Source organism: Barbatula barbatula (genome assembly GCF_947034865.1).
Source record: "Barbatula barbatula genome assembly, chromosome: 17".
In the NCBI taxonomy this organism is placed as follows: domain Eukaryota; kingdom Metazoa; phylum Chordata; class Actinopteri; order Cypriniformes; family Nemacheilidae; genus Barbatula; species Barbatula barbatula.
This window is the reverse complement of record NC_136780.1, coordinates 16,495,135-16,519,672: the sequence shown is the minus strand read 5'-3', so window position 1 is coordinate 16,519,672 and position 24,538 is coordinate 16,495,135. Positions and strand designations below refer to the sequence as shown.

The 24,538-nt window shown below is 37.0% G+C and overlaps 1 protein-coding gene across 5 annotated transcripts; it reads right to left on the bottom strand.

Moving 5' to 3' along the window:
- Positions 1-5,052: 5,052 nt before the first annotated feature.
- Positions 5,053-23,741, bottom strand: ppp1r12b (protein phosphatase 1, regulatory subunit 12B). 5 transcript variants are annotated; one of them, XR_013787862.1, is made up of 9 exons: positions 23,141-23,449; positions 15,160-15,176; positions 14,919-15,045; positions 13,985-14,089; positions 13,598-13,648; positions 13,077-13,127; positions 11,839-11,909; positions 7,344-7,378; positions 6,231-6,372 (listed from the first exon to the last, which is right to left on the bottom strand). XR_013787862.1 is itself a non-coding variant. In XM_079478395.1 (8 exons), exons 1-7 carry the CDS (start codon positions 23,309-23,311, stop codon positions 11,877-11,879), a joined length of 555 nt encoding a protein of 184 aa, XP_079334521.1. In that variant the 5' UTR covers positions 23,312-23,449; the 3' UTR covers positions 6,232-6,372; positions 11,839-11,876. The 5 variants fall into 5 exon arrangements, 4 of the variants coding, with proteins under 4 accessions (XP_079334520.1, XP_079334519.1, XP_079334522.1 ...); XM_079478395.1 differs by lacking the exon at positions 7,344-7,378 and having other exon boundaries at positions 6,232-6,372; XM_079478394.1 differs by lacking the exons at positions 7,344-7,378; positions 11,839-11,909; positions 15,160-15,176 and adding an exon at positions 23,618-23,734 and having other exon boundaries at positions 5,053-6,372; positions 23,124-23,555.
- Between the last annotated feature and the right edge of the window lie 797 nt (positions 23,742-24,538).

Genomic DNA, 24,538 nt, shown 5'->3' with positions numbered 1-24,538 from the left:
AGTGTTTTTATCCTTTGCTTTGATTCGTTGTATGTGATGTCTTCTGCCTGAGCACTTTAAATGGAAGTGTGTTTTCGTTGTTGACAGTATTTTCACTCGCATTCGGGAGGTTGTTGCTTTGATTCGTGTTTTTGATGATCCGGACCAAGTCACTTTGAATTCATTTTTTTTGTTGCACACCTGAAGTTGAGGAAGGCAGGTCATGACAGAGGGCAACGTTACATGGGTATTTACTACACAACTTACCAAACCGCTGAACCTATTTGCACTACATTCTGTAGATGTTCCACTATTGTGGTGGTGGATTCTTGATTCAAGTCGTCAGAATTTGCATAGGTTTATAAAAGGGAAATTCATCTGAATCAGCTCCTGACGGCGCAAGTAATTGTTGAGATGTAAATATAATTTTGCTGTTGAGCCACGCAGAACTAAATCTTCAGGAGAATGATCCTCATTCTCCCTGGAGAAGTTCGGCTGGCGATTGTGATGATACCTTGGGATAATTTTTCAATTATGAACCAGTATAGAAAATCTTATCAAGATATTTGTATGCCGCATCATTTATTGCGTGTAGACTTTTAAATTAGGCCAATTGCGACAGGTATAGATTTCCAAGTCGGATTGAAGGTTTGTGTACTCTATGTACACAATGCTTTGACCCAAGATAAACAACTAATTTTCATAAGGAAATTTCACTCTAGTGCTACACAAAGCGTTTAGTGGTGGCGTGTTCAGCTTGTTACAAACGTTATTTTTTGTAGAGATGCACCGATATATCTCCACCAATATGGGATTATTCAGAGTGATATCTGCAGATACCAATTCTGAAAATTGAATGAATATTTCTTAACTATGCTGAATGTTATTAATTCATATAAATACTATAAATATAAAAAAATCTGGTGATGTTTCATAACATTTCCTTTATACAGACTACACATTTATTGAATTTGCCTGTCCTCTTTTGATATATCGGCCTGATCATCTGCTTTTATCGACCGATACCAATTGTTGGCAGATATATAGGTGCATCTCTAATTCTTACCCCAACTTTTAGAGTTAAAATGAAGTCTGTCATCATGTAATTCAAAGCCTATAAAATGTTCTGTATTGAAACAAGATTTAAAATTTAAGTCATTATTCCTTGACAATCACCTCCTTTGCCACTTTATGGAGTATTTGTGGTTGGGTCTAAACAATATAAAATAATATTGAAAATAATTTATTAAAAATTGTGATAGGATATATACACTAAAATACTTTTAAATATAAAATAGAGAGGCTTTGGCAGAGTTCTCCAAACTGGGGCTTGGTAATGTTTTGGTAATGCACAAAATCGCTACAGCAACGTGACCCACGCGAGACCGCCGTGTCCAAAAATACGAGCCGCGTTCAGTTGCAATAACTTGTTTTGTTAAGTTGATTGTAAAATAACAGGTACTTACATCCACATTCGCATTTTGAAATCACATTTCTTCGCAAGATAAACAAACACTTGATTCTTTATCGCTTGCTTAGACGACTTTGGTTTGTTTTACTGGTAATATCGAAATACGTCATTTAGAGATCAACTTCTGTGTTAACTCTGTTAATGTGAGTTAATTCTACACAACACTGTCTTTTATAAAAAAACGAACACAAAGAAATCGTAAATTGCAACTAACAACCCCCCTCCCCGAACCCGTATGAGTGTAGTTTTAACTATATATGCATAGTTCCTACTTTATAATACTGCATGTTACAATAAAAAGATTTGCATGTTTCAGAGATGAAGCAAAAATATATTGTGTAGGTGTTCTTTGTCATTTTAATAACAAAAAGGAGGGGGGCTTAAGATACTGTGTATATTTTCTAATTAAATCAAATATGTATTTATTTTCTGTGAGTGGGCATTGGAGAGAACATGATCTAAACTAGACTAAACTTCATTTTCAGATTCAATCCATGCCTGAACATCAAGAGCAAATATGTTAAGTGCTTCGTGTGAACTAATGTAGAATGAAAACGTAGCCGCATGCTTGCCGTCTACTAATATTGTTAAAAATGTTTATGTATTAATTTACAATTCAAAATGCTTCTTATTTTTAGAGTAATATTTCTATGTTTTTTCGTCAGAATATGTTTGTGGGAAGTTAAAACTTCCATCGGGGGCTCCAAGTCTGAATATTCCCTGCCTCCATTTTATGATGTAACATTTTAGGTCACACTGAATCGTTATAAAAGTTATAAAGTTTTCAGTTTGTTTTCCCAAAACTGTTTTATTTATTGTATCCTTTTCACTATCAGTGCCAATAAGAATAAGTCACGTTTACTGCCATTTTACCTGACTTTACGTCATTCTTGCGTGATTTTTTCAGACCAACTGATTTTTACCTTGGCGACAAAGGCGCCAAAGCACAATAGTACCAATCGCATGATGAAAAACTTGGAGTCCCCATTGCTTTTATTTCAGATAATTTTACATAACAACAGCGTTTAACTAGCCAATAAACAGTAAGTTTGTGTGTGCGAATGTGAATAAGATAAAGCCATAAGACTTGAGCTAAATCTTTGAAGCTCAGCTATATAGATGTACTTAAAGTAACCCTGAAAATGTCTCCTCCTTTCATACTGTAGGCCTATGTATCTCCTCGACATTCCATTAAAGTCTGTGATGCTATAGGGAGCCACACATTCTTAAAGATATGCTCATTTGAGCATTATTGGCAGTTTTACTTGCAATAACCAGTCTCTCTTAATAATGTGTCTTTTTAATGTTTTTGTATTATGTGTTCATTCTATGTTGAGTTTTGTAAATGCCTTGATTTACCACGGTCTACTAGGGTACTGTGTGAATATACACGTGTGGTCAGTCTAGTTGTTGCCATTCCATTATGTATGTTCACACATGCATTTTTGGGCAAAGGGCAATTTAAAAGGACAGTTTAGTCATGGAAATATACAATTATGTAAAGCTGCAATTTGTTATGTTTGCCTCTATATCGCCATCTCTGTTTGAAATATAAAACTGCAGGTTACTTTACATATTCTTATGTGGGTTGAAGTAACGTCAAACTGACATTTCTGCTAAATCCTATCCGACAGCTCTATTATAACCAAGAAAAGTTACAGATTGCAGCTTTAACATATAGACGGTTTCAGCGGAAACATCGTAAACGACGTTATGTGGACCAAACGTAATTTCCGGAAGACATCTGCCAAGAATCAATAACTGTTGAGTCATTTTCATTTAATTGAATACAGTAAATATGCTATCAAATATCAAAATAAATTAGTATTAATATAAATCTAGCAAGACCAATAACCAAATACAGACTAGAAGTTAACCGCGGGCCAGGCTCATGCGTCCGATAAACCCTCTAAACTAAAGAGTAATGGATAAGTAAGATAAAAAATTATTAAAACCACAAACAGTGGACGCTGCTTATCGTACATAAATTAAATCATTTATTTAATTTAAGAAATGTTTATTTGTTTACCTTGTGAACTGAATTCTAAGAAATTATGCAGAAATTTAGTCTAAATTCACCTAATGTCAATCAGCTAAAACAGAAAATTCTTTGGGCTTTTGGGCGCACGATCTTTATGAATTGAATCATCAATGCATATAGGCCCTTTAATAAATATGAATTCATTGTGAGTAGATCGAGCACTGCCATTCAGCCCATAGGGCAACACATGTGTGCACAATAAACATTTATTTCAAACATTCCTGACTATTAACCGCAGAGTGGCTACTTGCTGGTCAATACATTGCGAGCAGATGCTGAGATAGTTTCGAGAGATGGATAAAGCCCACAACTGCCTGCCAATGCATAGATCAGCATGCAACAGAGAGTCTGTGGTCTGTAGTCTTGCTCAGTGAGGTTTTTTTCAGTTGTGTTGATGAATGGAGATTGTTCTAACACCCACAGCAGATATATCTTTACATTTTTATTTATTTCTATGGACGCCAGCCAGAAACAAAACAGCAAATGAGGGGAAGCCTTCACGCCTGCTTTTGCAAAATCACAGATCAAGACAAACGCTCTGAGGGCCAAAAGAATCAAATGCTATAAGATTAATATTATTTCCTTTTCTTACTTTTCATATCTCATATCTGGAGTCATACAATTTTTCATTTTTCTATTTGCGCAGGTTTAGGTTTTTTAGTCAGTGGGAGACTGTAAGGGTTTGTTTGTACCTGTTTTAGTGTTGTTGTGTGTGCGCGTTTGCGTTGCGTGTTCATGTCTGTATCGTCGTGCCTAGTGTGGATCAATCGCATGCTTTAGCCCCTGACGGGACACTTTGAGAATACGTTGCTCACAGACTCTTCCCATGATCCCTAATGGACGGTACATGAGCATCAGCAATCCCTGTGAAGACGTCAAGGGAACCAAATAGCTCTTCGGATTTATCATATGTGTTACCAGCTCTGTACTGAAACAAATGATAAAATAAAGGCCTTTAAATACATGTATTTCTGTCGGACTGGGGTGTTGTCGTGTAATGTCTCTTTTGATCAAATTCATAATTGTTACTTTGTGATTTAGGATTCTGAAGACAATCCATTATTTTCTTTGCCAATAAATGTAATGTAGTAAAGGTGTATTAAAAGAATAGTTGAAATGAAAACGATTTATTCACCCTCATGTCATTTCAAACCTGTATGACTTTCGTCTGCAGAACACAAAAGATCTTTTTAAAGAATGTTGGTATAACATTGAACCCCATTGACTTTCATTGTATGACACAAACGAGACGTTTCTCAAAATATCTTCTTTTGTGTTCCACAGAAGAAAGAGTCTTCAGGTTTTGACAAACATGATTATTACATATGAGGAATAAACTAGACCTTTAACAATATAAATGTTCCAAGTTGACTCAAATAACCGCGAGTCATCTTACGGCACTTTCTGCCCCCTAGTGGCCAAAATGCAGAACAGGTGAGAAATTGGATGCTTGATGAAATATGGTAATCATAATTGTTTATAATGTATGGGTATGAAGAGAGTGTTTTGGGAATGATAACAGACAGGGGGCAGCACTGCTCCAAAGAAGCACTCAACCACATTCAGTTTACAGTGTGTTGTTATTAATAATCAAACAGGCAAACAATAAACACAACCAACCATAAACAAAGTGCTGTGAGCATTGGTTCAAGATTACAGGCTGAAAACTGTGGAAAATACTGTGGAAGGCATTGAAAAACATTTCTTGTGTTGGTGTTGTGTCTACGCAGGTAATGAAAAACAAACCAAAGCACAAATAAATATAGAAAAACAATGGAGCCGTGTAATCATTCTTCAACCCCTTATTTCATATTTAAACACTTTCATTATAAAAGCTAAAAGAGGATAGTGAAAAAAGAGTGACATCATTTCTCAGTGGGAACAGAATGTATTGGCATGAGCTTCTGAGGAGTCATACTGGAGCGTTTTACAGCAGCTGGCTGATATAGGGCAAGTGAATTACATTGCATACATGTGACGGCAGTTTATTTAGCTCATACCTGTTGTTAATGCTGGTAACACTTGTATGGTGTTCAGGTCTGTGAAACCTGTTTTAAAAGTTAAAATGACTTAGAAAATAAGTTAAACTTCAGGCATTTTTATTTATTCAAGATAAACATATTTCAAAAAATGACGCAAATGATATATGCTGTGTCTGTGTTGCTTGTAAATGGGATAAAGGAAACACATGTAAAGTATTATACATACATTTTTATGGCTGTATTGATTTGACTAGACCAGCGAAACGTAGCTGTGTAACAAAGACATGAACACCATGCATGGGTTCCACTTAACCAGCAGCAAGACTCGGTTAACTAGTATTTCTGGTTAAACAGCATGACTGTTCACCAACTAGACCAGCCATGATAATAAATGCAAGTCTTTTCAGTAGAATGTTGACAGTTTCTTACGTTCTTCTTGAAACATCTTATTCTAATCCAAAAATTATTTGGGCATGTATGTAGAACTTGGAAGAAGAGGACTTTCACAGGACAGTTTAAATTAAACTACCCTCCTGCAAAACACAGATCATACCAGCACATATACCGGCACATCGTCAACAAGAAAAGAACCAAGCAAACCCAGCTCAAGCTGGTTTTAACTGGATTTTCCAGTAGCATAGGTAACAACACCTTAGCATTGGAGACAATGCACCAAGAATAGTAGAGATAATACAAACAAGGGTGATACTGGTCCGGTTGTGGTCTATGCAGGGGCGTTTTGAAGCTCTTGACGTTCGGTGTTTCCTCAGTATTGGTCTCTGTACAGTATTAAAGTGAATGTCTGGTCTTCTTCACTTGGAAAGTTTGCTGATGACTCTTATTAGGGCTCCATTCTCATCTTTCAGCCGCTGGTTATCAGACTTCAATTCTGTCAAAACCTGTGACCATAAAAGGGAATAACAAAGAATTTATCTGTGTATGATTTAGCATTTTTTAAATATTAAACCTCTCTGTCATCACTCAGAAAATATGATAATTTATATACAGCAATAAAGCCATGCTCAGTGAGATAAACACAACAGCTTTGCACCAAAATCTAGTAAGTGGCCTAGTGAGGGAACATTTTCACACATCAACAATGATTCCAACCCAGCAAACGTATTCTGCCCTATAAGCAGCAGTACCTCATTTTGGCAAAATTCTAAGACAGCAAGCAGATGTACCTTTTGTGAAGAAGGGAATACCATAATGCGTTGTGCCAAGCTTAGCAAAAAAATATTTAAAGATACAGTATGACAACAGATGCTGAATATATTTAATTTCATTTACAAAATATCAAAAATGTTCAATGTTATTACAACCACTTTTTTTGGTTCCCATTTGGGTATTTTTGGGGAAAAAGATAAGTTCTAAAAAAGAACCTGTATACAAATAACCTGTACAGAATGTTTCCTGGTGCCACCATAAAATAACATTCTGGAATAAAAAAAAAACTAGCAAAAATAAAAAATACTTCTGGGAACAAAACATTGTCAGCTGGGAATGAATTATATGACTCATGCATTATTACATTTTAACAGTAAGCCAATTGTGTTGTTAGCTTAGCAACATGCTAATGTCACTCTCTACACTCTTGAAAAATGTTATTTGTCAGAAATGTGGTTCCATAAAGAACCTTTAATGTCCACATAACCTTTTTAGAACCTGTATTCTGAGTGTTTTGGAATCATTCGTTAGTTGAGTACTATTTGTGTAGAGCATTCCATACGATTGTGTTTATGTGGACAGACTGTAGATAGGCGCTTCACACTCACTGTTTTGAAACAGAACTAGACTAATCAACTAGTCAAGATGTTTTGATCATAACATGCAACACGTCATCTTCATCTTCATAACACTAAACACTCACTTGTCAGTGTACTTCTTTGCCAACTGCCAGTCATACTAAAATCAACCACAGTGTGTTATTAGAGAAGACAAGTTAGGAATGAAGACAGACGGCCATGTATGTTTTACCCTAAACCTAAAGATTTTTGCATTTTTAGATTATTAAAAATTATAATTCTGTACAATTTATACCTCACTTTTGGTCCCCAGAGTGAAACGGGTCCCCATGAGTTGGTGTGCAGTCAGGTTTAGGTCCCCACTAACATATAAAAACCAAGTCCACACACACAGGCTCTCAGCACTGTAGACATGTCTGGGATTTTCCACGAATAGGGTTTAAAATAGTGTCCCACTACCTCTTCACTACCTTTTCTGTTTAATAATGGTAACATATCTTATGTGATTTGAGGCATGTGTCATGACCATTTGACTTGACCATTGGCAGACTGAGGAAGTTATTTATACCTCTGTAAACTTTTTGCAGCGCCACAAAATATGTACCATCAGGTACATACTGCTAGTTTTGAGAAACAGAAGTCCACTGGGGCGCTAAAGAGAAAAACTGTATTAGTCCGCTAAACTTTTTAGCCCGCAGCTCCCCAAATAACAGTGCCAGGGACTCGAGACCCCCACTATCCTCGGAGGTGGTTAAAGTATACAAACGTTGCGCAAATGCGTACATGCACCTATTCAACCCAAACGTGCATAATGACAACACAAAAGAGCACATTCTAACATTATATTATTGTATATTTAAGGCAGCGATAACCCCCTTTAGGGTAAACATAACATAACAGAACAAGCAGATGTCGATAGTTCTTAAAGACAATTAAGGTAAACAATATTAAGTGTAATAAATAAAATGTAGTTGAGACTTATGAAAAGGAGTCCCGATTGAAAATGTGGAGTGGAGCTGGAGATGGAGGAGGGTAATTTGGCTCTGAGCTGTGATTGCGTCATCTTTCTAGAGGTAGAGGAGGATGAGCTGGTGTGGGCTTGACTCAAGTGACCAGCCAGAACTTGACCTGTGTTTTGAATTCCATAACCTTTTATGTTTTACTTATAGTCATTTTTTTCTTGTACAGCTGCTTTGTAACAATGAAAATTGTAAAAAGCGCTATATAAATAAAGCTGACTGACTGACTAACGCCATATGCTTGTTCTGTTAAGCGACACCTTTAGCTTATGTAATAGAAATCTATAGAAAGAGAACTATTAGATATATTAGAAAAACTATTATATGATACAAAATCATCTCATAAAATATTGATTTTGCCTGTCCTAACTATGGTCTTCCAAACAATCCAAAAAGTAAATACAATACAAGACAGCTGTCAATATTGTCATTTTTCAAAGTATTTTTGACAGTAAGTGATATTTAAATTACAATATTTTAATGTTTAAATTATAAATAGCATTTTTAACCATATACAACTGAACTAACATGACTAAAATGTGCATTCTACAGCAGGATTTAAACTGTACTTTTGCTGCAGTGCATTGGCTCAGCTATTCAACCCTGTTACTGTAATAATAATTGATCGATTAAATCAAATAGTATTACAATTAAATTAAAATTATTAAGTAAAAGAGAAAACTTTATCAGTCACTGTAAACTAACAATTCATCCAAAACTAGTTCTCAAAGAATTCAAACCTCCCCCCCCAAAAACTTTCAGCATTTTCCTGACTCTGTCAGTAGCTGTCCAGAGGACACAAAACCATATGAAGGCCTACTGACATGTCAAATGGCAATGAGTCATAGATTTTAAAATAGTCTAAAAGCAGTCAGCAGATGTATTCACAGACACGAGAATCTAAAAGCTCAGTGGTGGTGATTTGATTTAGCTATTGCTCTGGTATACAAGAGACGTTCGGTCATGTACGAGCTATAAATAATGTTTCTTCAAAGCGACTGCAAGAGGAATGTGAGGGGTTGCCCTTCCCCAGACCCTTGTGAGAAACCCAAAAAGGAAGAAGGAACAAGCGAAAAGGTCTTTATTGCAAGGCATCTAAAAAAAACATAGATAAAATAAACCTGCCTGGGAGGTGCGCAGCATAGGGTGGAGGAAGAGGACACTAGGGTGTAGCGAAAATGAGAGGAAAGATGAAAGGGAGAGGAGGACTAGAGATCCTCCGTCTCGGGGAGAGAGGTCGTCTGAGACAAGCGGGCGAGGGTGTGGAACATGGCTTTGTTCTCCATTAGGAGGTGCTCGTTCCCCCTGCGGAGAGCCTGCAGCCGAGCCAGAGCAGGAAGGGTCTGGAGATATAAAGAAGCCCAGATATTCAGAGAGAGAGAGAGAAATAGAGAGAATATGAGTGTGAGGGAACGTTGAAGAAGTTTTAGTACTAACGTTTGTAAAAAAACTAATATGAAATCAAAATGGATTATTGATTTTCTTAATACGCTGTTATAACTTTCAAAACAACTTTATCAGACAAATATTTTTGAGACCCTCCCCATGTAAAGACCACTTTTTAAGATCCAATCAATGAACTTTTTTGTCCAGATTTGGTTATTTTTTTTCAAATATGAATTATGATGGAAAAATGGTGCTCCGTTATTAAAGAGATCAATGCGTGGTGACAACCATTGGGTCACAACTGACCAATCAGAATCAAGTATTCCAATAAGGTTGTTACGTATTTCAAGTATTCCAAAAAACCCTGTTTTGAATGTATTAAGAGTATAAAAAAATTGCTTTTTTATTTAAGTCCATTGCGTTGCTTGAGAACGTGGCCTTATGTTGATTTTAATGAGAAAATAGGAAACATAAGACAATTAAGCAAGAACATACAAACACAGCACATGCAAGTAACAATAAGCATCCAAAAAAAGAAAAGAAAATCAAGACTGCATTCACCATCATGGTCTTTTTTACGGAGTGAGTTGCTACGATTCTTTTCTTCAACAGTAGTGATCATTATCTTTCATGCATTTCATTCAGCAACAGCCCATAGAGGAGATTAAGAGTTGAAATGAGGCATATATAATCTACGTCAGTGCCAGCATATGGAGACAACTGCGAGAAACCATCCAAACATATTCTGAATCAGCCTCCCAAGATTTTAATCTTTTCCATTTCTTTACAAAGATTGCTTTTAGCCTCTAGAATGACTCACCGCTTTGACAAACAGGTCATATCAGCCAATCCTGAATAAACCTGTGCAACTGACTAAATGTCACTATATGGTTTCCGGTATTCATGTTACTTCCACAGTCTAGTGCATTCTCATTGTCTGCCGGTACAGTGTACATAAAGAATACATATGAGGGTGTTCTTATCATTAAGACAAATTACAGTAGGTATCTTAGAGGGAAGAAAACGTATTGTGTTTCTCAGGAGCGCGCCTATATTAAAATGCTATGCATACTTTGTTTTATAGCATCCAGAGATAAGAGTAAGTGGTATTGTTGCTTTATGAAACCACTTCTCTGTTTGCTTAACCCAACGGTGTAATATTAACTTAAATGGTGTGAACTTGTGGCCGGACTGGTTCTGGTTTCGGGAAGAATCAACTAGAAATCTGTCTCAAAACCACAAATGGATCGAATAGAATTTTCTGAATTCGTATATATGTATTCGTTGTCATGAACCTGCCTCTCCTTGTCTTGGTTTTCGAGTCTTGTGGCAGGATCATGACAGTCCCATGTGTTTTGTGTGGAGAAAGAGCATTGTTTTGGTTTGTCACGCCATGCTCTCTCTCCGGTGTCGCATCCTTAAGCCCCGCCCCCTTGTTTCCCTGTTAGCGGCATTAGTGTTTAGTCCTGTCACCGTCCCTGTACAATCTTCCCCTTAGTGTTTCATTCATGTCACCTACAGCCACTCTCCCTGTGTCATCAGTCCTTGTTAGTGTTTTCCTTTATCTAGTCCCAGTTTCCCTCTGTCTCTTGTCGGTTCATTGTCATTATTTTCCCTGTTCGTATTCACTGGCCCTGTCGGATTATTCCTGTCTATGGATTATTGTGTTTGTTCCTGTTCAAAGTTTGTGGATGATTGATTTATTATTCAAAGGACCTTGTTTGTTTTGTCCCCCTTGTGGGAAGTGTTCATTTGCATCTTTGTCTTTTGTTTCTCTGTAAACCGTGACATTCGTTTGATGTGAATACAGCAATACTTCCCTCAACCCCACCCCTTAACCTAACGTTAGTGGTGTAAGAGCAAATTGTATTAAAAAGTATGGATAAAATCATACAAATGTATATGAATTAGCAAAAATTTGACTATTTCGTAAAAATTCATACAATGCGCGTTATACAAAAGTACTACTTTTTCCAAAAAGCAAGAATGAAGCTCCACCCCTAAGTCTAATGATACTGGGGTGAAATCAGATCGTACTAAATCATACAAATGAGATCACACCGTATGAATGAACCCAAAATAGTAACTATTTGGCCAAGAAATGGCATACAGTATCTACAACGCACGCTGTCTTGCATTTGGGTGAGTAAAGAGGTGTACCTAGGTGCCCTTGATGTGTGTGAGCAGGCAAACACGCGTGGGGCAAACCACTCACCATCAGCCCCTCTTTAACCCAGTCCAGATGAGGTCTGCTCAGGGCTGACAGCGAAACCTCATTGGAGGCGTCTGTTGGGGCAATAGTTATATCAAACAGTCACATCAAACAAGTACAAGAGCTTCATACTTTCCACTCCTTGACGTGACAATGAGTTGAAGTAACATAAGCGTGTGAAAATATAGACCAAGACTAATGCCATAATAAACATGTTGAAATGTTGGACTGCTTCAAAAATCATATGACTAAAAATATGCCATTGAAAACTAGATTTTCAATTGTTTTTGTTTCGTTGTTGTTGATGCAGCCTCAGTGTGGACGGAAGGCCAAAACTGAGAGGAAAATATGAATTTTCAAAGTCTTGTAGTACGATTTGGAATCGGAAGTAACAGAGACATCTGCCAATGTGTCAAAAACGGCATAGATTGACATTATGCACATATGCACCGACTCAAGGTGTTTAACTAGCAAAGGCAATACAAAAACTAGGAGCCGTCCACGCATATGGTCTTTAAAAACACATCCATCAAAACCTCCAGCGATGAAATCCCTGCCATGGTAAACACACCTTCAGTTTGTTGAGGTGTGGAAACTCCTGTGTGCCAGCTGTTTGAATTGCTATGTAAATAGACTTTATACTCTCTATGTTTCCATGTTGCTATGTGTAATATAAATGACAATATCATCCTAATAACTCAACTTTGAATGTGCAATGAGCCATCAAAATGGCCCAGCCCAAACCTTGTTGCCTCAATTGGAATTTGGAGCAATGCTATCTTTCATTGATTTGCCCTTTTGTCAATTTGGCACTAAGTTCTTCTTGGCTCAAAATGCCAGCGATGTGTAATTACTGCTGGAATGCAGAACAAAAGCCTTGCCGTGTCTCTTTGCTGGATTCATTTGGGCTCCGGTGTAGCTGGAAGTAGGTCATAATGTACCGCAGCAGCTGTGAGACGCTACAGAACTGCAGATCTTTGCTAACAGCGAGTGTAATGCCATTGGCATTTGGATAACATGAGATAAATCAGGAGTGGGGGCTAACATTAACTGTTAGATTGACCATTTAACTTGTATTACGTATTTAACCTTTTATGTCAGTTAATGATCAATTCATTAAACACGGAAAGTAAATATTGAGGTTAGTGAACATGCTCTTGAAAGTCACACAACATCAGGCAGATCGACTTGCTTGGGATTAGAATAAGAAAGCACAATAAAACACTTTGATGGATATGTACCTTAAATTCTTCTTCCATGCCTGAGACCCTCTTCTCCAATGTTTCCTTTTCCTACACACGCAGGAAAAAATCGTATTAAGACATAACAATTTAAATATAATATAGGCGGTTTCATCACACATACCTGGCTCAAAGTTAACTTCCAGTCTGTGTTTGGTTATAATATTAATTTATACAAATATTAATTCATATTTACTTGTTTATTCATTGTATTAAAGTACATTAAAACCACTCAACAGTTATTGATTCTTTGCGGAGGTATACCGGACTTTACGTTTGGCCCACATAACATTTTGTTAATGTTGTTGCTGCTAAAACCGTCTTTAATAAAACATTTAATCAATATAATTAAAATATAACATTAAAATCTTTTGAAAAATTAATAAAATTAAATAAAAATTTTCCATCATGATCTGAACCTCACAGCATGCAGCATGAAGGAGGAATATCAAAAAAGAAACACAAACTCTTTAATGTGATAAAGTCAGATATGATTACATATAATGATGAAATATATGTACCCTTTTCTCAGATTCAAGTACAGTAGATCTCTCTGATATTCTGTCCTGCTTCTGAAACACAAGATAAATCAAATCCACATAAGCGAATGCACTGCAAAACTATAAAAACAAACACATTTTTATTTGATGTATTATTTTAGGGTTAATACTTGAAGCAAATTGGCCTGCTCTCATTCTACCTACAGTGTATATTTGCTTTTAACGGATCGTAATTCTTTACAGATGCTATCATACTAAGCCAAACCCTCAGGAGCCCGAGTGGATCCAGAGGGCAAGCGCTGTTGTTGTTTTTAATACAGCCTGAGCATCTTGGCAGATGATAGTTAAAGTGATTAAAACCACAGATAATCTCTCTTTCACTCCACATCCCCTGAGACTGTCCCTCACCTGCGTGACTCTATCGAGCTGCGAGCGGATTTTGGAGAGCTCCTGCTTGCTGTCCTCCAGACGAGACTTCAGCTTATCATTCTCAGACAGTGCGTCCTCATACATCTGAAAAAGAAAGAGTATCAGACTAACTTCACATCTCCACTGTCCTCCACGGACTAACTTCACGTCACCAACAAACCACTGGTGACCTAGACTGACCCTGGTACATAAATCACGCTTTAAATCTAGTTAAGACTGGTTTATTGTTAAAATCTAGTGAAGGCCGAGGCTGGTTGTCACTTTATATTATTTATGAAGTGAACAATTCAAATGAATTCGTACATCTGCTTTTGCACCAGTGATGGTTTGGTTTAGGGGTGGGGCTTAATTTTTTGCTGTTTTTATAGAATATAGCTAGATCGCCGTAACTGTAAGGGTGCAATTACACAAAACGTGTTTTGTTGTTTGTTTATTGTTGGTTGTAAACACTGAGCTCACATCCATCTAAAAATAGGATGATTGTTGTAAATTCTGTTCTTTAAACAAAAATTCTCAAATCATATTTCTTTATGTACAGTATCTGTTGGGTAGACAAGTAAACAAAATGCAACCATGCTGGCTTACAGCAGGTCAAGGGTCAACTAAATAATAATATAGCCAATGGTTTGTATTTAAGGGGTTAATTCATACATTTTCTTGTGATTTTTTAGGTTTGGAAATGTTAAAGCCTACCAATGCCGTTGAGCTTAGAAAAAAACTATTATTGAATAGTTTTGGTAAACATTGTGTGACAACTAGCCCTTACTGACAAAAGAGAAATCAAAGTAATTTCATGTATCACAGTTAAAATATGGGTCTGTGTATGTATATCGGTCATATAGTATTTTTAAGGATTTCATTTTCATTATAATGAAAAATCAACATATATTTTACCATTTAAAGTTCTTCTCACCTTCTTATAGTCTTTGTTAGCAGAGTCATCTTCAGTTTTGCTCAAGGAGGCGAGTCTGTTCTCTCGGCGTGTGTATGTTCGAGACGTCAGTCTGTCTGTCGGGGCATCAATGCCACTGGAGTCTGACCTGGTGCAAACACAGTAAGGAATCAATTAGCTTAATAATAATCACATATTATGATACTGTATATAAGTACTGTTAAAATAATATTGGTTTTGGACAAAAATGAAAGATCCTTACCTTGACGCCCGATCTTGCTGCAAAAAAAGAACAAAAATATGTTACAACTGATGTAAAATTGCTTAAATATGTTCACCATATTAGGACACAACTATATTATATATATATATATATTTATATAGCCTTCATTTTTAACATTAAGTTGCTTTTCAATTTCCAATCAACAAAATAAAGTTAAAGAATTGGAAGACGGAACAACAGAAAAACAACCGGTGAACTGCTTGATCCTGATTCATTAAATTCTCTCGTTCTACAGAAGTAAGTCACAGAGGTTTGGAGCATTGGATTTAATTTCTGGTTAAACTAATTCTTTAACATAAGAAACAATTAGTCATCTGAATTTTCTCATCATGGGTGAGAAACTTAGGAAGTCTTTAACCCCAGATACATTAACAAAGCACATGTTCCAAGTTTTTTGTGAGGTATCTTTTGTGAGTATTAAATATCATGGTTCCTGACAATAACCGTTCAGTGTCATGGTAGAATCAGCTCAATACATCTTTGTAAGGGTAACACTGGGCACATGTACACGCATTGCCTATTTAAGATGATACACGTATTTCATCTCTGACTGTTAAAATCTCATAATCTATGACTTGAATGTGGCTGTGAGTATAAGAATTAGAGAATGACGTGATTATGTCGCCAAATTTGTGCATCTGTGCAGTTACAGGACATGTGTGCGTCTGCATAGAAATGACATCATGTCACAAAGTGTTTGAGTAATGAATCCTCTCTTTCAGATGAACTCACAAAAACGTTTGGAACACTTACAGCAGGGGTAGTCTAGTTTTACTCGTCTGTGTCCAGGGACCCGTTTCAGAAAGGAGCTTTAGTGAAAACTCTGAGTATATTAAACCTGAAATGAGGGAAACTCTGGGTTTTCCGTTTCAGAATGTGAGGCATGTCAAACCCGAGAAAGCGGGTTTCTAAAAGAAAGGTAACTTATACGGGTCAGTAGCCATAGTCATTTACTCTGTGAACCTAACCTGGTCGAGAGCAGGTTTTCTTTAGTAAACCCTAATGTGCTTTTATAAAGGATCCTGTATGTGAAGAGGCTGCATTCATTCATGGGGATGTACTTTGATTTCAGGAGAGCAATTTAGGACCCGAGTGGAATTTTGTCATCTCCCTGAGCATTTTTATTGAAACTGTATAGTTTTTATTTACAGTGAATTAGATCAAAATACTGTATAATATGATCCATTCTTACATCAATAACATCAGCCATCGTACGCGTATTACATCAGAGCATAATTTTCTATGGACGATGAGAAATGACTTAATAAAGTGCATGATTAAAGAAATGAATAAATACAGACATACATGCAGAAACCAAGCGATAAAGGTAATAAACAATACATTTTAACGTGCAGCCATTCCAACTCAATTCTGCTCAGAGCCGGGTGCGAACCGGCGATCAGTCTGACTTTGCACGTGAGTCTGATGCCCTACATGTGTCCTATACACCACGACGTCTCATTCCCATAACTATAGCACTGATGGTGAATGAGAACATACACATTTTCTTTCTTATTTCTGTTGTTTTATTTGTAACTGGTAGATTTATCTATTTATTAATTTAAGCCACGTTGCCATGGTGAATCGTAATATCGGAGCTCCATTGATCATGGCTTGTCGTAGTCGTGGCGCAACTCAAATTAAGTCTACCCAGAGTCGATAGAACTAACTTAAATCAGCTGTTCTGAAACCAAGAACTCAAAGATTCGCATCTCGGTGTGAATTCACATTTGAACTCGGTGTTGGTTGATCCTCCTGAAACAAGATCTTTTTGAGAAACTGTTTTGTGTCCATACCATGGAAGTCAGTGGGTGGCCAATGCCTGTTATGAACATTCTTTTTTCTGTATTCTGAAGTAGAAAGAAACTCATACAGGTTCGGAATGAAGGTGAGAAAATCATGAATGAAAGATTCCTTTGAATGTCTTTTACCCCGAATAAAGTCAAGAGATGTCTTTTCGTGAATGAGTGTTACTTCTTGTGTACTTGCATGCCATATACTTTCAGTTATGACTTCATTTTATGTTGCAGTTATTTTTGCAGCAACCTGTAATTTTACTCTAATTTATGGCAATAATTACAGTCCTTATGAAATCTGCTTTATTTGCACCAAAGGAAACCCAATAAAATACAATATAATGTGTGCAACAGACCAGAAACGAATGAAAGTAAATCTAATCGTTAGTCAAAAGCACCAACAGTCAAATTCTCCATAATATTTAGTAAACAAACATGAGGGCTGCAGGGCTGAATCACTGCCATTTTAATTCCTCAGATTCTGTGTGGGCTTTCTACGATGTTCCCTTGCATTGCTTCAGATTCAAGGCTATCGAAAGAAAGCAAGAAATAATCCCTTCTGTTGCTCCTCTAAAGCGAGCACATCCTGTTTGGACACTTGATTATGCATCAGAGAGAAATATCAGTCCACCGTCTGAGAGGGACCGCTGAACAATGCCAAAAAAGGACATGGAGTACAGTCACTACAGCCAAACAGAGTTTGGCGTGGAAGAAGAAGAGCTTACACTCACAAAATAATAAAACACGATCTGTGCCATCACATATATGACCTTATATGACATGAGTGCATGTGTCTGGGTCTGTCATTGTTTTTTGTTGGGAAGTCAACAGTTTGGATGGGCCCCTGGTAACTGGTGAGACGCGGTTATGTCAGTGTGAAAGTTAAACAAATCCAGGACTTTTCTCCTTATGTGGTTATACAACATGTGCATGGATTAACTCGATACGGTACTGTATGTGTTCTTGTGGTCATTCCAGCCTCTGTTATCAATGATGCTCCTTACGCAAAGGAATCTGAGATTATATTTATATACAATGAGAATACTACCATGACCTGAATGAATCAATTTTGTATAGGGATAGCCCATTGCAGAATAAAAATGATGTTAGCATGTATTCGTCCTATTACCTGTGGAACACAAAAGAATATGTTTTGAGAAATGTCTTGGTTTTATGTTCATACAAGGGAAGTCAATGGGGCCCAATGCTGTTCGGTTACCAACATTCTTCAAAATATCTTCTTTTGTATTCTGCAGAAGATTGAAAGTGACAGAGGTTTGAAATGGCATGAGGATAAGTAAATTATGAATAATTTTCATTTTGGGGCGAACTATCCCTTTAATCCTAAACCCAACAATAGCCCAACCTTAATCCTAAAACATAGTATTTAATATCTAGAATCCCCCTTAATGGTTCCTAAAATAATAAAAAAGGAAATATTAATAAGAATGTTGCTTTAAATTCAATCCCAACCATAAGTATATTTATCATTCTAAAGCTGATTCATTCTTGAAGCATCATTTTCCTCTTCTTTGAAGTCCTTAACCTCAGCCCCTGAACTTGACCTTATCCATACCCCCAAAATCTGACACAATCTGTTGTACTTGGACCATCATGTCCTTCATGAATAAATCATATCAAACATTGAGGCACATCATCCCATTTAAAGATCTGAAGGCCCTCATGGTCCGAGGCCAGCTCACTGTTCCTAAAGAGAGAGATGGAGAAGTATCAGAGCGCTCACTTTCACCACAGTAAACCATGTAAGGCAATTCTGATGCCGGTGCGGACATTCCGTTCTGCGAGTAAAAATAACACTGAATCAGATTAATGGCCATGGCCTCTAAAACAGACATACAAGCACGAAGAAGTGAGCTCCGGCTAAACGGTGACCTACCGTTCCATTGTGATCAAATTTACAGCGGATTATGGCAGGGCACATCCCTCATACAAAGATTCGCGAACAATTCAGTCGATTCTCTTACAATTGTTCAATGAGGATTTGCTTGGGGTAAACTTGGTTTAGTGCACCAGGACAACTGCACCCTGTGTTCCACATCAAAGGCCATTAGAAAACGCATGTGGACCTCAGCAGGGGTTTCTGAAATCTCTGTGTGTTTTAGCGTATATGATCTTCATAACTCTTGCATTGTATACTGTGATGAGGTTGCGTCGTGCAGCTGTGGACCACTCTTCACCTTGATCCAATAACTTGACAAACTGTAACATTTACAGGATCTGGCTCACACTGAAGCATTTATATGGAACCCCTTTAATCCTCTCTTTCCCTGATCCCTTCATCTCCTCCTTTGAGAGCCAGCTAGTCTGTCTGCCAGCTTGCAAAATGGAAAATATGAGCATCACCGTATTCGAATGCGACCTTACAACACGCAACTCCAAATAAAGGCTTTTTGCTCGGCAGTCTATCTCTCCTTTCATTTCTGATGTAGTAAATGTGTCGTTGTGTCCTTTTCTGAACTACCATAATTCTAAAACTGTTTTGTGTCAGAAAGTAAAACAATGTTACGCCGATACCAGGGTTCTTTGATATTGGGAAGAATGCTTATAACCAAACAGACCTCGACCCCCATTGACTCCCAAAGTAGGAAAAATTACTTTATCTTTTTTTAAAGAATAGGACAGCCAACAGTTCTGGGGCACTTTTACTATTGTAGTCAATGGGGGGATCTGCCTGGTTATAAGCATTCTTCCAAATATCTTATTCATTGGAACAAAGACATTTATGCAGATTAGGAACAACTGGAAGGTTTTTGTGAAGTATCGCTTTAAATGACTGAGGTCTTTTTCTGATACTCCAAAGATCATTGAAATTCTATGGTATGGTAGTACCATGGTATGAAATTCTATTACAAATGAACTGTATAAAAACATGTTATTCAAAATCGGACCGTCACAATAGTTTGACTACACGATTATCATGGCCAAAAGATTCACCCTTATGATATTATCGCATTACAGATTGAAAAGATTTTTGGAAAATATTGCTTTTATCAGTCAAATTCTATTTTGGCTAAAGAATCATCGTCAAAATACAAGTGTATAGAGACAGAGAGAGTTTATAATTGTTGTGGCTCTTATCGCAAAACTTTCAATGGGTGCTGAATTATATACAATTTTAGCATGTGTAGAATTAACATGCCGAGTTCAGAATGATATAAAAAGACAAAATATTTTGTATTTACATCACTTTTGAGTGAAATATTCCTTATAGCGCACCTCTCATTCACTCAAAGACATGCTGAGCAAGAAGATTACATAAACTGCAGCTGAATCCTTTATAAAGCCCAATCTGGATTGTATCACCACAAATTTGCAATTATCTCATTTAAATAACCATAATGTTACCATTGTATTTGTATTAAAACTATGACAATGGTAGTCAATCTGGCAACATGGTTACTGCACCTGAGCCAAATTTGACTATTTTTCATAAACTCTGCTCCATGTTAAAAGTGAAACCTTTCACACGATCAGTCATCAGTGTTTGTCTGTTTATTACACTGTTATCTGTAAAAATCCTCCATAAATAACCAGACGACCATAACAAACAAAACACATGTGTTTATTCTTTGAAATTTTCGCTCCCTCACTCGCTCTCGTCATGGAGACCTTTTTAAGACCACGTGTGCAATTTAGTTGTTGGAAAAAATATGCATGTTATTATTAGAGGAAACATGAAATGTTGTATCCCTTTAGCAAATCTTGTTTTATTTTGGGGTGAAACCATGGTTATGTTCACTTAAGGTTAAACCTTTCTTACACTGCGCAGATTTAGACGGTGGGGACGGTGATGTCATAAAGAAGCATGTACATTTCAGCCAGAATTGGATTCTTGCAATGTTGGCCAACAACACGGGTACACATAAAGGAAATCAAGTTTTCTTTCGTTCAGAGCAGTACGTGCTGATTTTATTGCCTTTTTTATTTTTGCTGAACTAAACAGTCTCAGTATGTCAACATTGGTTCAGTTCACTTACAGACCCTTGAGTGTTAAACCACAGCCAACAGAACCGGTTGTACAACTACTACCTGGGAATCAACCTATTATGCAAGATTACATCCTGGATTGAAGTGGTGAGATTTAAAAACTCGAGTGATGTGAAATGTACTTTGTTAAGATTTCTCAAATCTGACATTCTCAAGCTATGTGGACAAGCAATTTAACTTATAATTTAGTTTTGATTAATGGTAAAACAGATGTTGCTGTTTGTCAGGGTGCTATGCAGTTCTGGGGTGGCCGGGTGCTTGCTTACTGATCCAAAAACAAAAAGCTTCTCTAGTGGAAAATAGAGTGGATTTCTCAATACACATTGCAGAGCTTGTATTCACAAAAGAGATTTAGCCTAATAAAGTTATTTTAATCCAGGAGAGGTGTTTTGGACATATAAGGAAATATTGGATAATCTGGTGCATCGTTGGCCAATATTACAGCTCAGCAACGAATGGATTTGAAACAAAATCTATTAACACCTGATAAACCAGGACGAACCCTGTTCACAAACACACAATCATGAATGACTCAAACTTTTCCAAATCCATAATGCCATTATCTAATGCATTGAAAAAGGTCAATACAAAGGTCAATACGAGGGATGTAGACAACAAAAATGTGTCAAATTTCAACATAGCCTTTTAAAGGAAAATTTCAAAATGTTGTTACTTTTTACTCACACACATGACGTTCAACATGTTAAGACCTCCAGGCGTCTTTGAAACACAAATTAAGATTTATAGGTGACATCTGAGAGATATCCAGGCCTCCTCATACACATCATGGTTATAGTTGCTATCAAGGTCCAGGAAAGCACTAAAGACATCGTTGAATTGGTCTGTCCGCTCATAGTGGTTTAATTGAATTTTTTTGAAGCAACCAGAATACTTTGTGTGAAAATCAAACCATAATAGCAACTTTAATCCATGTATTCTCAAACCGAAGTGCTCTCGTGAACATGCACCACAGACTGGCAAGACAGAGGAGAATATATCGATTAAAGTCATAGTTTTGATAAAGAAAATTTCACAAAGTATTCTCGTTGCTTCAAAAAAATAACACGATTTAGATTTAAAGGTTAACTTTTCCTTTAAACACCTTTATCAGGATTACATGACGTCAAGTTCTTTGTCTTTTGAAATAGCACTGCAAACTTGGACTATGTAAGTCACTATTTAGAAGTAAAGCAGAAGGGGACTTGGAGAAATTTTTGAACGTAGTGACCCATGATCACTGGGAATTTCTCCCACTTCTGTACTGAATTATACATCCCAGACAGTACAGCTCTGTTCACCCATAACATTCTCTGATGTCACCCCCCAATGACAGCACAACAACACAATCTTATGAGCTCACAAAGATCCTCTGTTTTGATAGAAACACCAAAAGTTACTGGCAAATATTGGGCCAAAAAGTCTGCGACAACTAAAGAAAACACTTTTATTTATTTCACCAAGTTGAAGCGCACATTTAAAAGTCATTGTTTTAATGACAGCATGTAGTTTAGCTGGCATAAAGTATAAAACTTTACACATGCCATCCCTGCGAGGTTTAACAATTTTCCCCAGAAGGATCTTGCGTCCATCCATGGAAGCAAGAAGATAAGATGTTGTAAGACAAGGTATGGCAGGTGTCACATATTCATAAATATTTATTGTTCGAATTAAATCATTTATTTTAAAGTTATATGTTTACAAATTGAAATAAAATCTGGTAAATTAGGTAAACCATAAAAGTAGGCCTATGACTTTTGGACACCATGGTAAGCAAAACAAAACTTTTAATTAACCAATAAACTTGCTGTCAATATTGTTGATATATATATATATACATATTTAAAATACATAAATACGGTACATCACGACAACACACAGATATTTGTATACAGCCTTTACAAACAAATAACCATGGTTTCACTACGAAAATGAAACCAAAAAACATGGTAAATGTAGGTTAAACCATGATTGCTCCAGTAACAATGTTTGACCCATTGTAGTAGTGCCTTTATACAAATGATAATACATCGACCAAAATCATGGTTACTACACTATAATAACAATAAAATACAATAAGGGCGTGACCGACGACTGTTTATTATGAAGTGAAACGCAATAAACAGCATAATGTAATTCCACAAACAGTTGGCTCTTACTCTGGATGTTTTGGTGGTGGGAGAAGAGGGTGGCGAGTCCGACAGAGACTTTCTGGGTCGAGACGAAAGGTCCTTGTTGCGCGAATAGAGCGATGACATCTCCGTCCTCGAAAGAAGAAGCGGCTCTCTTATAAACGCAGAAACACTCTTACAAAGCTGCACCGGGTACATCCATGACTACTGTACTGCAAGGTCGATGGGTGGAGTGGATCGAGCTCAACAGGTGCAACTGAGCGAGTGTGTGTGTGTCCACAGAACGTGGAGTACGTCCCTCCTCACTGTGTGTGTGTGTGTGTGTGTGACAGCTGATCTGTGTTTCCTGTCCTACGTCACAGTGGCCGTTAGAGAAAAATGAAAACAGTCAAGAGTCACCGCTTATCTCTCTCTCTCTCTCTCTCTCTCTCTCTCTCTCTCTCTCTCTCTCTCTCTCTCTCTCTCTCTCTCTCTCTCTCTCTCTCTCTCTCTCTCTCTCTCCACTGTACGTCTATTTCCGTCTCTCTATCTCCCTCCCTCGCTAAAACATAAACAACATTCGAGGTGTGCTCTCCTATTGTACCGATAACACTCATGCAAACACACAGTGAGAGCTGCAATAAAGAATGGAAGGAGTGTGCTTTATTTAACTGTAAGCTCGACTGAAACCCCTCCCTTACAAATCTGACGGCTTACAGTAACTCCACAGACGCGAGGAAAACAAAAAGAAACGCGTTTTACTCTCTCTCTCTCTCTCTCTCTCTCTCTCTGATGGAACAAAAGAGTAATCCTGATTGTAAAGATCCTATCAGAAGATTGAGTTTATATATATCCTATATATATATATATATATATATATTGTAAAGATCCTATCAGAAGATTGAGTTTATATATATCCTATATATATATATATATATATATATATATATATAGGATGTGAGAATGTCATGGTTTGTTATTAGATCACAGAGAATTATAAGTCGTGTGCAACCTGGTAAAGTTTTTTAGGAGATTCTGAAGTTGCACCTGGAAAGGTTTTATAGAAGAATGGTATAAAAGTTTTGAGACGTTTTTAAATAAAAGATGTGACACATCTTGGAGGGATGTTGGGTTAGATGTAAGCAAGAATGATGCACCATGTAGAGTTTTGCATGCTTTAACCCTCAGTATTTTTATTTCTGTGATTACTGTCATTCGGTCCTTTTCGTTTTTCACTGAAAGCTTAAAATCTTTGTAACGCCACGCCAGCAGAGGGAGCCCTCACCGGAGTATTGACTGTATACCGCTCCCTCTGCTTCTACTTTCATTTCATGTTTTGAACACTATTTAGGAAGAGATCTTGTGTTTGCACTTTGCGAAGTATTGCCAGTTTCATCTGCCTTACTATTGTTTTCTGCCTGATTATTTTGTGTATGATTCTGCCTG

Coding starts and splice junctions, on each gene's coding strand:
- ppp1r12b (XM_079478396.1), bottom strand. CDS start 23,311: ATGTACCCGGTGCAGCTTTGTAAGAGTGTTTCTGCGTTTATAAGAGAG. Junction 14,090..14,918: donor CTAACAAAGACTATAAGAAG/GTGAGAAGAACT, acceptor TTTCTTTTTCAG/ATGTATGAGGACGCACTGTC. Junction 6,373..13,076: donor GCATGGAAGAAGAATTTAAG/GTACATATCCAT, acceptor TTATGGTCACAG/GTTTTGACAGAATTGAAGTC.